Below are 16,553 nucleotides of genomic sequence, written 5' to 3'. Positions count from 1 at the left end.
TTACTAGTTTCAAGTCTGCTTCAATTAGCATTTTGTTCGGTTTGTCAATTGTGGTCCCATTTTAAGTAAAATGAATGAATAAGCAGGGTATACTTTAGGGCGTGGCCACCATGACATGTCCTTTGGTCAGATCAATCCGCATGGAGTTGTAACAATGTGTATCCCCTCCACTCTCCCCTTTTTGTTGAAATATGGTCACTTCTGGCTCAAAAAAGAAAAAAAAACATTATCATACCAAACTCTAGCCTTCAGAATCACGGTCACCAAACCAAAGTGTGATTATTAATATTTATAATTAGTATTATTTATTATACACTCATGGTTAAAATGAGGATAAACATCCTGAGTGGAGGAAAACACTACCAAGCTAATGTGAACGGAAAGACTGTTTATTTGTTTGACAATATTATTTTGGTTACATTCGTATATAAACTTTTAGATTTTTCTAGCATTTTCTTACAGAATGACAGTGATGTTTATCGGATTGCATACATAGAAAATTAAAGGAATACATGCATCCAAACTTGAACAGCATTAAAAGGAGCAACTTCATATAACAAGCAGAAATTACCAAGTGAGAGCTCTGCTCACTGTCACTGTGCTTGTCGGTGGGGGAAGGAAATATTACAGAGGGACGTCCTCTAACAGCAGAGGAGAACAAGTTCGTTGGCTAAACCCATGATGTGGAATTTGAGCGTATGATTCTCAGCATCGAATTTAAGCAGTTTCCTATAATTAACATACAGGTTTGTTTTCATGAGTTCTCTCATTAACATGAGGCACCACAAACACAATAATAAAAAAAGCAGACTTCACTGTTGAAATGGAAACAGGAAAGACAACCTCTTAAAAAGGTAGTGGAAAGTGCACTTAGTGGGTCTGCCCTGCACAGACCCTGCCCAAACAAATACCCTCAAAAATATATATATTTTTTGAATCACAGGACAAAATCCAAGAAACCTTTCAACTAAACACCAGATAGCTAATCACATACTGCACTGTGATCTTCTTTACTTGTGCCTTTCACTGTCTCATAGCTCACAGCAGTGTTTGTGAACACAACTTAGTCCCAGCTGCATTGGACAACAAACATCTACTGCTGCCCCGCTCCCTACACTTCCCCCTAGAATGTGCACTCAGTGTTGGCAGTACCTACGAATTCAGCACATCACATTGTCGTTACGACATTTGCCCTCAGAGACATGAAATGTGGTACAAAGTTAAACTGCCTTGACTTGTCTTTGACAAATTCTAATGTCCAGGGACCATGAAAAAAAGAAACTACTCTTGATACCAACATTGCAGCTAATTTTATGGTATAAACTAAAAAGGACTTCCTTTACTAAAACCTATTAGTTTTACTGGCCATGTAAAAATGACTGTGCACTGGAATCTAGAATTAAGTCAGCAGTTGTTTTCTCATGAGGCCCCAGATGTTAATTCAGCTCTGTTTATTTACATATTAGGGGCCAAGTGCAGGGACTGGGAGCAAACATGATAGGCCTCCGATGACTCACTGTTGGCTTTTACAGCATTTTGACAAGATGAAATGTCACGAGCCAATAATTCATCTCTACAATGCAAAGGAAGCTCTGGACTCATGATAGTGTGCATGGATTAAAACAAAAAAACATTTAGTACTGTCCTCGATCTCAAACACAAAACAGGAAAATAAACATGTAATACTTAGACTACGTGGTTAACACATAAAAAGTACTAGATATGTCAAAAGAGGTGAGGAAAATGTAGAAAAGATAAAAAATATATTGAAAAACTAAGGAATAAAAAAAAAGGCATTTTAAGATTATGTTAAGGGAGAGTAATGCTGAAGATGATGATTGTGACGCAGGAGGTGGTTTTGTATGTGGAAAGAGACAGAAAGAAAGAGAGAGAGAGAGAGAGAGAGAGAGAGAGACGCATAAAGATGAGCAAGGAAAAGACAGAGAGGGAAAGAGAGAGATATCTCTGTACTGAAGACATCCTGACAGTTTACAGTCCTCCTCGTGGTTCACACCTCTGGGACAGAGTGATCCATAGCTGACCGCAGGAGACCGGTGGACATCCTGGATGAACAAAATAAATATATGAATCACATCCTTCATCCATAAGTGTGTCAGTGAACGGGGTCATGCAAAACCCATCTTTACACCAATTCATACAATACCACTTTCACACCCGTCATTTGGTTCATTTCATCCGGACCATGAAATAAAAAGATACAACGCCTTTTAGTTCTGATTCACTTCTTGTTCTTGACTCGTTAAGAGCAACCAGCCAGGATGAGCGCCAGGCTTTCGAAGTTAATCTGATACCATGGTCAGACCATGCTGCCACAGCATCATGTCATTCACACAGGCCCAAAAAGACAGTCTGCCATAAGAATACTTTGTGAAAGAGGTGGCTGTAAAACAGTGGATTATTTTTTAACCCCTACAAAATCACTTGTTTCAATGTCAGAATTCAATCCATTTGATCTGATAACATGAACAATGCAGAAGAGTGAAGAGTGTGAAATTTAAACATCAAAGAACTGAGATATTTATATTCTGAGATGCTCTCCATGCTATGAGATCAGAGTGGTTATATTAAAGCTTTTGTCCACAATATTTCTGGTTCTAATGAATAGCCTATATTCAGTCTTCTATGCATTCACTAATTCCAAATTAAAAAGATGCTTCCTGTGGCTTAATGCTGAATTTTTAAAACATGTCATGCATTACTTTAATATTTAATATATATTTATACCATGTGTGTAGTTACTGTGCCACCACCTCACTCATATGATAGTGACCGGATTAACTAAAATATTTGAAGTCTTACCTCTTAATCATGTGTTCATAGACGAACTTTGGCATGATGGTGATGGTCATGGTTGTGGGAGAGGTGGTCAGAATGTCCTTGACCTGAGAATCCTGAAATTTTCACACAGGAACAGTCACATGTGAGGATCTTGTGGGGGGTTTTAGAAGCCAGCAAAGCAAAACCAGAACATTTAGGCCTGAAACATACTCAAAACCTTCATCATAGTGCAGGATCAAAAGTAAACAGCTGCACCGGACTAAAAGCAAACGGTGGCTACAATACTCATAGGAAATAAAAACACCTGTTCACTTCATGCTAATACAGATGTGGAGCTGGTGAACGCTGCACTTACATCAGAATGCTGCACATTCTCCGAAGCAAAATTCAAATTAGCCACCAGACATTCTCCGAGCACCACAGATGCTTTGTATTTACTCAAATTTTAATGCTGCATTCGATTTGTACTCATAAGTCGTTTTCCAAGTTGTGTTCCGACTTCCAATGCTGGAAGTGATGAACTGAGTGCCAATCGAAGTCGGAATTCCAACTAGTCAACTCGTTGTGATCCATGATGTTCATCTTGTCTTACAGCACACACATTCTTCATAGAATAAAGAATTTGTAAAAAGTTTTGATGAAAAGACTCAAGATTCTGACCTTGAGTCCGATAACGTTTTGTCCGTTGATTTCGCAGATGTAATGTTCAGTCAGCATGCCGTTGCGAGCAGCTGAGCCATCCTTCACCAGTGAGGTGATTTTACCAGATTTATAGATGAAGCCCACATGGCCTGAACTGTCTTTGTGCATGGTGACCGTGCGCTGAAATGGCCTGGAGATACACACAGATACACAAAACAAACACAGATGTGAAGGTTTAACATAAACAAATGCTGCATACCAGTATCTACAGTTATTAATAATTATGATGGAGAAAATATGGAAAATTCACAAACACAAGGTACAATGAATCTATATGCTCTATACTCTACATTCATGAAAGCAAAAGTAACAGGAGAGTTGAGGATGGCACAGCCAGCAGAGGGCGCCAAATCTTCTAATGAAAAGCTATGCTAATGTTGAGAAGACAGACAGAAAATCAGTTGAACTCCATATGCCAAGATAATAAAATACAATGCAGCGGTTTGTACGCAAGACAAATAGATTATTAAAAATTACTGTTAGAGTGAAAGATTTTCATTAACACTACGACATAAATGAGACTGAAACTACATAAAAATTAACCACTGCAGGAAAAAAAAATGACAAAATGTATTACAATAAATATATATAAATAACATAACAAAGGATAGATGCAACATCCAGCATGCTACAGATATACTGTATGCTGCTTCTGATGGGCAATTAAAGTCCTCTGCCACCAAAATAAACAGAACTTCTTCAGAAGTTGATTCAGCTGCCTGACCTGCAACCCGAAGCCATAATGTTTTGTCTCTTCCTGTAATGTTAGACAGTGTTGTCAATTCTAGACTGAAAATAAAGCCAAGCCAACAAAACAACAAGAACACACCACAAACAAGCCAGTACATTGAGACTGATCAAACTAGAGCCAAGAGAAATACAGTGAGTCCTGGGAGACGGTTTAGGACATGAAGTTGTGCATTAAATGTCCCTCACCTGTCCCTGACCACGAGCTCAATGCGAGTCTCAGCCGCAGCCTTCAGGGCCTTGTGGGACTTGTCTGCGCTCCAGCCGGCACAGTTCTGCCCATTGATCTGAAGTACCTGGTCCCCAAAACGCAGACCAGCCAGGGCGGCAGGGGAGTTAGCCTGGACCAGCTGCACAAACACTCCCTGAAAAATAAAACATTCAGAATAAGTCCAAGGAATGGAGGAAGAGGAGAAGACAGAGGCTGACAGTACAGAGAAAACACAAAAAGCATCTCAATGGGAGGGAAGCAAGGACACAGACAGGACAGAAGTGATAAACTGTTCCCGACAAAATGTGCTGTGTCATTTCATCAGTGCATCAATCGCCAATACACTGAAACTTTTCTTTTGCAAAATCATCTCAAAGGCTTCCCTCTGTATTAGTGCAACTGAATATAAACTGAATAATTAACCACATTAAAGAGCGCATTACCACTCACAACCCGAGCAAGTATCAAAGGAGATCAAACACAAACTTTTGTTGGTTGTCCTAACAACATACTAATGCTTCCTTGCTCTTAGTACTGATAATAAACACCACCAAGTCCCTGTTTATGTCAACACTCTAATTACAGCCAATGTGCAAGTGTCCCAGGAATATTGGCATGATTATTAAACAGGCCTACTACATGTCTTAGATTAATTTAAGGTCAGGTTGTAACATTATCAGAAGCAGATTGTATGTAACAGGGGTTTTCAAGGGGTGCTAGACGACATAATCAGATTTACACTAGTTCATGTGTCATTTTAATTTTTGAAAGTATATAAAGATGGATGACATGAAAGCTCTCCAAACAGGAAGCAAAAACATCTTGATCACACCCTAGTAGCAGGCTGTGATACAGGTCATATACACCTCCACCACCATGTCAGCAGGTGGGACATGGGCCAAACTAAAAAATCAAGAGCATATATCAAATAAAACTCTGAATGACATCAAGACATTCTGGCTTAACCTCTGTACAGTGAGATGAACTGAACATGTGCTGTTCATCTTTATATATGTCAATGGTTTTAATGTGAACAATGTACTGTGAAACAACCACTTCAAATGAAAGTTAGCAACGTAAGCTAAGGAACATTTGACTTGTCACTCACTAAAATGTAGGATGTGTTTATTAGTTTCTAAAGTAGTTTTGCTGAAAACCCTAGGAATCAACATGCTGAGTCACCACATGTTCCTGATACTGAGCAGAACAGGTCAAACACTGAAGTTTTACACCAAGTAGAGCAGAGTTTGACCCTGATCAAGAGCAGAACAGAATGGTGTGCACCCCCAAGTAAATGTGTTCACAAGAGTGATAATGACAGTCGGTGTGCGTTGAATAATAAACGCTGTCAGAGTTTGCGATGCTGACTCACATTGTCAATGGCCCGGAGCCGGAGTCCCACTTTCCCTTCCTGGTCCTTACAGAGGATAATCTCCCGCAGCCCTGGACGGATCTCTGCCCTCATGATGCCGACGTCTGCCCCCGTCACGGGCCGCACCATGCCCCCGATACCTGAGCTGGAGGGCACTGCCACTTGCTGGAGAGGAGGAGGGGAAGGAAGCCAGACATCAAGGGAGGTGAGAAAGTAAAGAGGTGAGTTGAGAAAGAATGAGAGGGAAATTAAGCAAGAAGGAGGTGAGAGGAACAAAGAATTCAAAAGACATGTTACATTAAAATTCAGCTCAACATAAAAAGGAATGCTGCATCAAATAGACTTATGTGGGAGGATTCAATTTCACGTCCTCCTCTACCAGAAATCGGGAATGCTTTAGGCACTGTTTTTAAAAACTTCATCATGTTACGCTTTGCATTAAAAATAAAGAAACGGGAAACATGAGAAGAATAATGGTTGGTATCAGCAAAAGGCACAGAACACAGATGGTTAAATGCCAGCTGACAAGCTAGGGTGCTGTGAAAGAGTGTTGACATCTGCAGGATCCGCATGCACACACACACACACACACACGCAATTGGAGGGGAGTGAAGAGCTCACACCCTCCCACACACACTGCTCCAGGCCTGCAGTGACTCACTCAGTAATGTGGATCTCTACATACAGAACACTGTTGTGCTCTGATAGATAAACTAAAAACAGGTTTGAATCAATGAGGGATGAAGGTTCGAAGTGAGAGGGTTAAATGTGACCTGAAACTATTCTTTGTAACTCCTATTTTTCGATCCAAATGACAAAAACTACAATTTTTGGATGGACTAAAGATACCAAAGGGAAACTCCACAGACTGTACACATCAAAGCCTGGGGTCTTGGGGGACACTACAGTATATGTGAAAAAAAAAAAGGTTGCATAAAACCTTAAGCGTCTCCAGAAGGAGCTGTGTAAAGACTTGACTGTAGGGATGTTTTAATGTAAGCTTAAACTAGCTGACAAGCCTAAAAATAAAACAGTGTCAGTGGAAATACTATGTATAAAAGAAATTATTAATCACAATTCAATTCAATAACATCTCAGACATAGCAGTGAACCAGCGTTGTTAACATCAGTAACAGATGCTTGTGTTTTTATGGACCAACATTTGACTATAAATGACATTTCAGTGTAAAATGAAAACCCCTGAGGTGCAGCACAGACAGGCTAATAACAGACATGCTGGTCGTAGCATCTCTTAGCAGTCAGATGAAATAAGGGATTCCGACTTCTGCTTCTTGACTTTGATGGAATATTTATTGCTCACACTTAACGTTCTTGACTGTGTTACATGCAGGAATCCATAACCATGTAACCATAAGTCTCCACACAGCTTAACATTTCACCAGTACAACACAGCTTTCCTTCTGCAGGTGTGGAGTTAAAAAAGAAGTTAGGTTATTATCTGTATCTGCTCCTCATCTCGGCTGCAGACTGGAAGATGCAGGCTACATTAGCTGTTACTGGCATAACACACTGAATCTCAAACTGATCTGTGATCACGTTGCATTGTGGGTAAGGTAGCCACAAGGTTTTGATAAGGAAACTTTTTAGCCTTTTTAAACCGTTTATCATGATTTTGATAACATCCTGAGTGCAATGCTAAATGATTGGAGTACTCTTCCAGTATTGCACTCAGACTTTCTGATGTTAGCATGCACTGACACACATCACCAGGATACACACTTACATTGTCAGCTACAGGCAACAGGGCCAGGTTCCTCTGGACTTCATCACTGTTGAGGGCCAGACCCATGTATTCTCCCAGCTCCTCTAGGTTTGGGTACAAGCCTGGGTGAGTGGAGAAAGAGAGGTGAAATGAGAAATTGGAAGGGGGGGGGCAAAGAAGGGTGGAGGGAGGCCAAATGGATTGGACAGGTGAGAGAGATGTTACATACTGAATAAATTATTACATATGGTAACACATACTGCATGCATGTCCTGCTCAGGGTTTCTGTTAGCACTTTTCCTAAACTGCAGCGCTGCAGACATTTGTACATTGTACATGTTCGCATGTCAAGTTTTAAGTTTGAAGTCGTAAGTGTGCAAACATTAGCCACGCATAACTTATCTTTTAAGCTGATCTCATTCGTTCTGCCACCTTATATTTTATTCATGCCATCCATCACAGTTGATCTACAATGAGCCCTCCACTGGAAGAATGCTGATAATGAGTACTCTGTGTTGCAGTTCAGTAAAACTTTCCTGGCATTAGCATTCAGGTTCCTTGCTATGATGGAAAGACCACTATAATCTTGAAGTGCTAGCTATGGCTATGCGTGTGTCCACTCCCTGCTCTTTGTCTTGCTGCTGTTTAAAAAGATAAATAATTTATGCAGAAATTTCTCGCAAACTGGTGATGCCTTGTAAGTGTCTCACTCATGAGGCCTTCAGTAGGTCAGGCAGCAGCCTCACCTTTTCTTCAGGTAAACTCCAAATCTAAGGAAATAATACTCACGTCCAATTTAACCAGTTTATTAACCAAGCTTCTCCTTTGAATTCTAATACACTATTGTAGATGTAAGATAGGGTCAGAATTATGCTGTGTCCTCCTGTTTTGCTGTCTCCCTCCTCTGTCTGCTGGGACAGCGGGTACCTGTCTGTCTGTGCCCTCCCTTACCTGCCTGCCTGCTCGACTGCATCACTTATCTGGCAACAAGAGCCTGTCCATGACTTTGCAGCAGAGCAATGATTACTGCATGTACCCTGGCAAAGAAAGGACATGTCAGGGAGTTAGTGAGAAGGAGGAAAATAAGCAGAAACTAAATCAGCCAGTGGCTACAAAGAGGCAACCACAAATATGCATGCTAACCAGTTATTTAGAATTTACTACCCATTCACACTGTGGGGAAGTACCTTAGTTTATAGTTTGCTGTGTGAAGTAATCAGGACCTGTTTTTTGGTTCATCAACAATGACTGCGCAATTATTGCATCAGGTGGAGACAAGTCTAAAGTCAGCATGGTTTGAGTACAGAGAACACACTCCACCCATGCAGACAGATAGGACCCACTCTACTGTACAGTTGCATGATGCAGCTCTGCTCGCGGTGCAGACAATGAAGATAGAGAAACGTCCACATCTCGTTGGCCAGACAGAAAAAGTATATCAAATGTTCATACAAGTATATAAAATGCAGGTCATAACTTATCTGGTACTCCTCCACCAAGCCTTAATAAAAGAACACTAAATGCATTACATGAGAAAACTGAGAAGGCCTAGTCCTGACAGTCGCCCTCTCCTTTTTAACTCGTTTCTGTTTTTGTGCTCTGCTGTTTTATCACCGTCTCTTTTTCTCTCTCTATCCCTGAACTGTCCCTCACATGCCTACACACCTACCCACATATGTGAATCACCAGAAAAAAAAAAAAGTTGTTGCTTTGGAAATGAGCTTAATCCAATATTATTTTACTGTTCTTGCAATTTATCCCCAGCTGACCCCCTTCTTCTCAGAAATCTATCTTGAGTTACAGAATCTGGACTCAAGACTCAAATCACTATTTCCAAATTGGTAAATGAGGATCTGGATTCACGTCTCCCTGGAAATTCCATCGACTGTTTCTGAATCTTGCTTTCTTAATGTTGGGAGAGTCAAATTACTATATCAATTATTTTGCAGTTAGAAAACCTTGACAGGAAAAGGGTTTAAATGCTGCGACACTGATATACAGCCTCGGCGTATCTGGCTGGGCTGTGGTCTAGTGTTGATGTGAATCAGGCCGTCCCCTTTGACCTCCCTCTCTGATTCTTTAACTGCACATCCGGATGGCAAACTCCTCCCATCTCTCCTCTAGGTCACCCTTACAGCCCTGTGTCTCTCCCTGCCCCCTCCCACCCTCCTTTTCAGATCAAATCCTCCTCCTCCTCCTCCTCAAGGCTCTTTCCTCCATCATGCCCTGTCCCAGCACAACTGCCAGAGCCGGTCTCCATGGTGACTCACAGCTAGCTCTACTGAGGTGAAAACAAAAGACGAAAAGCCCACAGGAGTTTGCATCTAAACAGAGTAAAAAGAAACTGAATGAGTGGGAGAATGTGAAAAGTTCTGTAATCTCTAAAGGGCCCCTTTGCCCATCATTTACACACTTTGATTTTTGTGGATGCCTACTTTCTCTCTCTTTTCTTCAAACCTCAAGCTGACTTAATGTGCAGTTCATGTCCACAGTCACATTCTCAGGAAAACATAGGAAATACATGAGAGAAAAAGAAATATAGAGTCACAAGCACAGAGAGAAAGAGTAAGAAAGAGATCATAGCCAGTGTGGGTGGGCCCAAACCCCGCAACTCCACTCATCTTTATCCTTTCCCTAACACTACAGAAGTGCTCTCCGAAGAAGAACAACACAGGTTCAGAAGCACAGACCTCCCACATAGAGACACCAACAAGCATTCAGCAGGAGAACCAGTGAAGGTTGTTCTGTTACTCCTTAGAGAAACAAGGGACAGTCAAGTTTGCAACACAATAAAGGGAGAAAATAATCACAAAAAGACTCACTTGATCCTGGCATCCCAGCAGTGGCAGGCTGAGGCTGGTAGGTTCCCTCGGTGATGGCTGGCATGGGAGCGGTAGTCTGGGCGAACTGGGCCTGGGCCTAGAAAGCAATCAGACGCAACAGTCAGCTGGAAGTGAACTTGGACAACTGTCCTCAGTACAACACAAACGAGGAGAGAAAGGAGAAATGACTGAACTAGGAAACATGAATTTTCATTAGAAATATATATCCTGCCTATCTAAGACAACACAGACATCCGCAGACATGTTCAGAGAGGAGGGAAATGTTTGCGAGTTTTAACACAACAAATCTTTTTAAAGCTATGGAATTTTAAATCATCAATCTTTGCTCACTACATCTTAGCCTCTTGACCCTCAGCTGTGCATTAACTACAGGTTATGAACTTTTTCAAAATACAAAAAAGTGAAATGATCGGTTATCAGTTTCAGCCACAACAGGAGGGTGATTGTTGGTTATCAGCTGAGAAAAATACATACTGTGAATCCTCAACCAACACACTTACCCTGATAACCTTGTCGACCTTGAGGTCCTCGAGGGATGGATACAGGGACATCCTAAGGAGGAAACACAAACAGTTAAACAGTTGTGAGTGGAGGACCTTGAGGAAGGTAAAATAGCATAGCTGTACATATAAGAGCCAGACAAGCCTCACCTGATTACTGACTGGGGTAACCACATATTACCATATTGTCATCCATTAGCTTTGGACTCCCTTAATCTATTGAGCTATGTTTTATATGAACACTGAAAGGGATGCTCATGCTGATGATTATTTTGTCTTCACTTCAAAGTTAACTGCAACATTTTGGTTGCCTAAAAATGTCTTGTTCAGCGATCGGCTGTACTAACAGACACTCCAAAGTGTCAGTTCTTCTTTCTTTTTGATAATGAAATTTATTTTTCAGCCTATTTTACACTGGATAAAATTAGCATCACAGTTAACATGAATTCTGGAAGGCACCCAGGCAACCGGGCTAGCTAGCCTGCAGTGGTGTTAGCGCCACCTGCTTGCCACCTCCAACTATAGTCACTTCTGGCTGCAAAAACAAAAACACAAGATGGTGACAGACAAAATGCCAAAATAGTCTCTGATGATGTCACCCTGACACCACACCTTATCTTTTCACACTGGTTGTGTGTGTTGACTTCGACTTTGTCTTGTTGCTATAAATAACAAGTGGACCACAGTGCTGGGTGGCATGAGGACAGAGGATATGCAGGCAAAAAGCAAGCACAAGACCTAAAGCTTTAAAATAAGTAACTAACTAAACTAAGACTTACACCGAGAAACACTTGAGAACACAAAAGCACAATTGCTCTCAGGGTCCCGTGATGTTGTAAAGCATTGTGACAATAATGGTGGTCTACTCTGAACAAAGTTGGCTCAGAAGTACTCGGAAGAACTCGTTAGCACAGCACATACAGAAAACCCGAGCCTGCAACAGGAAGAGGAAATGAAAGATAAAAGTCGGTCAGCTGGGTGAGATTATGCATACAGCCCAGCAGAACATGCTGAGACAGGCAGCAGCACAACGACAGGTAACAAACACAAGTATGTCTGAGTCTGGCATCTGTTTGTGTGAATGCCATTCACTCTTTCACTGGCCTTGATATCCACTAATGCTCACACCTCTCCCCATGCCCTTCAGTCTCTTTAGCATCAAAAGTGCTATTGGCCTAAGGCATATACAGTGTAAATAGCATTCCAAATTCATTTCTTGTGGTCTATAAAATGCAGACATATGACAAGTTAACTGAGTCCAACGTGACTTCCTCAGCTCTGCTTCAATAAAGCTGCCTCAATTCAGGGTATCTTCTAAAACTTGGTAACAATCCAATACAAATACCAATATTCAAACTTTATTTTACTCAATATGTGACCTGGATGTGGAGTTTCTTTTTCATTTTAACATATACCATCCTGATTAACCCCACCCCCTTCTTTGTTGGTCTAATCTTTTCAATGACTCAGTGATCCCTGCGATAATTCGGATGTTGTTGTACTCTGTGCTCGTGCAAATTCCAAATAAAGATACTTGAGCTAAAAAAAAATCTGGCCTGGGGATCCTCCATAACTGAAGAATTTAAGTGATAAATGAAAATATGGATTTAATAATGATATTACTGAAAAGAAACTATTAAATGTGGATTAGTCACGTAATGGCCAATACATGATCCGTGTGACAAACTCAGTATGGACACCCACCAATCCAGTCTATTGGATTGGCAAGACTCAAAAATAAAAGCAAAGAAAAAGCCAAAATCTTAAAAAGCAATCCAACTGCTCTTCATTCTTGCCACTCCTTCCATTATATAAAATTTGATATGGTCAGAAGCCTCGCTGACTTATTACCCATTTTCTTCAACACACTGTAACAACTGTGTGTCACAATCACAAGACAAGAATACATCTCTTACTCAATAAGAAACAGGAAAACAAAATGAGAAGGATGACAGTTTGATAAAGCATAACACGCTACAAAAATCCAATAACATACTGACAGACACAAAAGGCAGCAACCTTGTCAAGTCATGTAAGTCACTCTTCTTCATATTTATTAATGCCATCACAAAAAATTCACACCAACACCTGATACACCATACTGCAGCAAAAATCAGTCACAAAGAAACTATTCAAATAGTTTAAACAGCACAGACTGCCCACACTGATCTGTCAGGAGCGTACAGTGGAAGGATATGTGCTCAAACATTCATTCTGACACCTGTAAGTGAAAACTGCCATCCCTTAAAGAGATCATTTTGACCGCAATCACTTCTCACTCCCCATCTACTCCAACCACTACTCTATTCTATTCTCACTCCTCACAGACAAGGGCATCATTGTGCTGGGGGACACAGAGGGGCATTTTAATACCTTCTAGTGTTTACTTTTCAGCTGAGTTTGTTTGCTCGCTTTATATTCCTCCCTCATTCAGACTCACTGCCGGAGTTTAACTGAATAAGCCTGGAAAAAATTACTGTTTGGGCAGCTCCTGCAATGACATAACCTAATCCTTGAGTTACTTCTGCAACTGCAGTTCAAATGAAGTAGACAAGCAATGTACTCTGAAATGCAAGAAATGTAAATTTCCTGTCACTATACATTATTATATCCCCTTCTCTACCTGAACAACACAACATTCACACATACAAACACACCCACCCCATGTGAGGTGCTGGTCTGTCCATTGGGAGCAACTCAGGGTTCAGTGTCTTGCTCAAGGGCACTCTGACATATGAACAAGAGTTGGGGATCAAACCACTTTGTTTTGTTGTTATGCTCATTGCAAAACAGCATGAAAGTATGTATTTAGCAAAGCAAAAGCTCTGTTGGGAACTGGAAAGGAAGGGGGGGGGGTAACTTCAGTAAACCTGAACGAATTGGTTATATACAAGAATGTAGTCTTCTGGGCAGCTTATTCCGGTCTATTGACATGGCTGGGAAAGAGACAGAGGGAGTGGGAAGAAGCGAGGCGAGAAGGACTGACCACGGTAAAAGGAAGCAGAAGTCTGTACTGCTTTAAATTGACCCACGCCCTTTCTACTGTAGCCATTAATTGGGTCACAGTATATTATATTGTTGCACACATTACAGATTGATAAAATGCCTATATATGCTTCATAAAAACGCACCACGAGCTACTGCATTAACGTATAATTAACATTAGGGACGTGAGCTTAATTACAATATGTTAGTTGTTTTCATTAAAATCTGATATTGAGGCAAAGTGTATAACTTCTAAGGCTGCCGTGTCTCTGTCATATGACTCGGTAAGTTACGACATGAAATGTTGCACATCAACCTTGGCTAACGTTACCGTGCCTCAATGCAGCCATTAATTATTAACATTAACCAACCTCATCACTGTTATCTGGCTTAAGCACTAATGCAGTAGTTAGCTGTAGTTGAATTTGGAGCAGGTTAAATGTATGTTAATGAAAACAAAACTGATGCCTTTTAGCTGAATCTCTTAGCGCACTGTCTTTGTTCAGATACACAGCAGGGAAGCAAAGAGCTAGCCGTAACGCTAGCTTGAAAGGTAAATGAAACCTGGATGTAACAGTTACCACCAGAGACGGTTTGGTACAGCGGTTTGGTAGAGGCAGACTCACCTTTAATGTCTTTGTTAAAAAATCTGCTGAAACGCTTCGGAACCTCAGACAGCTTCAAACTCCTTTATTGTTCTGTTTGTCTCCTCGTCGCTTAAGCTCTTCGTCGCTGAAACGGCAGTGGAGGGGATTTCTGGAAAGTGATGTCACTGCAGGCTTCCTGGTCGTGCGGTCCACGTCAATCAATGTTGACGTCGTCGGCCACGCCCCGTATCGGTCACATGAACTTTGACTCACCGTGACCATTTAATGACTATGAAGTAGAGCATATAAAACCTTATGGTAATCATCGTGACTTCCTTAACCTAAATGGAATATTTTGAATCAACAAAACGCCATTTTGTGTCTTGTGCTTTGTCTGCTTCCCTGTTTGTTCTGTTGCACTCTGTTTGGGGTCAAGTGAATGAAGAGTCGACCAAGACAAATCTATGTAACAAGACTGTCAGCTGCTCGTCATATGCCTTTATGAAAAGAGGCAGCTCTTACGCCATACCACAGTTTACTGTGTCTTAAATATTTAACCATTTGGCCTTTTCCTCAAGAAAACGTCCATAACCAGCTCCCGGTGATTACTTTTCTCCACTGATTGACTGATTAAGTGTCCAACACTTTTGTACCCAGCCCATACTGGTTTATTCAGCATTATACAGCAACAGTGGTGGAAAGTGACAAAGCATATTTACTCAAGGGCTGTGCTTATCTACCATTTTGAAGTACTTGAGTGTTTCCAGTTTTTAAATAAAACCTTCCACGAAGTTGGCCACAGGAGACTAAAAATAATTTAGTCAAATAGAATAATCAAAGCCATAGAGGCCAAGATATCCTGATTTTTTGTATCAGGAGTGAAGCTCAGAATAAAAAAATACCGGATACTACATCTCCCATAATGCAAACAGTAACCTATGACATCATCAGTCTTATTTTCTTAGGCTTGACAAAGCTCCACCTAAGATATTACACAGCTGTTTTCACAGGCAGTGTAGAACTCATCCTGATAGTAAACTAACCTGTATGTGTAAAATTTGTGCAGGGCCACTTAGAATATCAATAGAATATCATTTATATTGAAAGGAAACAGTGCTGATGTTTTACTGTTTTCTTAACTACTCAAAAATCTAGTTTATTTTATTGACTTATTTTCATTTTGAAAGTCACGTTCAATAAAAAAATGTTTTAAAAAACGATTTCACTTTCGGGCATTACCTACAGGATGTGTGAGGCGCATATGGCTGCAAATCCTGTCTGCTGGGGTACTTTGTTATATCAAATGCTTTTACTGAGCAGTGGAGGAAGATGTAATAATGCTATAATGTAGAAATTTTCCATTGCAAGAAAAAATGCATCAGAAGTAATGAATCTTATCAGTGTTAATTATAGATGTAACGTATAAGCAGCATGTGCCAAGGTAGAGTTAATTTGAACTCCTTCATAACTTCTTTACTGTTGGGCAGTACCAGAATAATAGAGGCGAGAAAGGCTGCAGGTCCAGATGGCATCAGCCAGTCCTGCCCAGACCAGCTATGCGGGATAGTGGAGAACGTCTTCACCATGAGCCTGAGGCTGGAAAGAGTGTCACAGCTGTGGAAAACATCCCGTTTGGTACCAGTGTAGAAGGCGCCGCAGCCCAAGGACATGAACACCCACAGGCCAGTGGCAATGACATCTCACCTCTCTAAGACTCTGGAGAGGCTGGACCTCTTACACCTTCACCATTTGGTGAGCCCGTCGATGGACCCATTCCAGTTGGTGTAGCAGCCTGGCAATGGGGTGGATGACGCAGTCACTTTCCTCCTGCACAGGGCCTTCTCTGACCTGGCAAGCCTGGGAGCACTGGGATAATCATGTTCTTTGATGTCTCCAGCGCTTTCAACTGCCTGCGCTGCTGAGGGACAAGTTGGAGCTTTCATTGAGATAGTGGACTCCTCTAAGTACCTGAGTTTTCACCTCAATAGCAAATTGGATTGGACAGACAGCTCCACTGCACTGCACAGGAGGAGCCAGAGCAGACTGTACCTGCTGAGGTCCTTTGGAGTGCATGGGGCACTCCC

At 41.2% G+C, this 16,553-nt stretch overlaps 1 protein-coding gene across 1 annotated transcript; it reads right to left on the bottom strand.

The window, feature by feature from the left end:
- Positions 1–373: 373 nt before the first annotated feature.
- sdcbp2 (syndecan binding protein (syntenin) 2) lies at positions 374–14,665 on the bottom strand. The gene is made up of 9 exons (XM_046395760.1): positions 14,509–14,665; positions 10,898–10,949; positions 10,377–10,473; positions 7,576–7,676; positions 5,832–5,996; positions 4,438–4,613; positions 3,460–3,631; positions 2,821–2,912; positions 374–2,063 (listed from the first exon to the last, which is right to left on the bottom strand). The coding sequence occupies exons 2-9, from the start codon at positions 10,946–10,948 to the stop codon at positions 2,009–2,011; spliced, it is 909 nt and encodes a 302-aa protein (XP_046251716.1). The 5' UTR covers position 10,949; positions 14,509–14,665; the 3' UTR covers positions 374–2,008.
- Positions 14,666–16,553: the final 1,888 nt, after the last annotated feature.

Source organism: Scatophagus argus, chromosome 8, assembly GCF_020382885.2.
Source record: "Scatophagus argus isolate fScaArg1 chromosome 8, fScaArg1.pri, whole genome shotgun sequence".
Taxonomy (NCBI): domain Eukaryota; kingdom Metazoa; phylum Chordata; class Actinopteri; family Scatophagidae; genus Scatophagus; species Scatophagus argus.
Note: the sequence above shows the minus strand (reverse complement) of the source record. Positions and strands in the feature narration are given on the sequence as shown.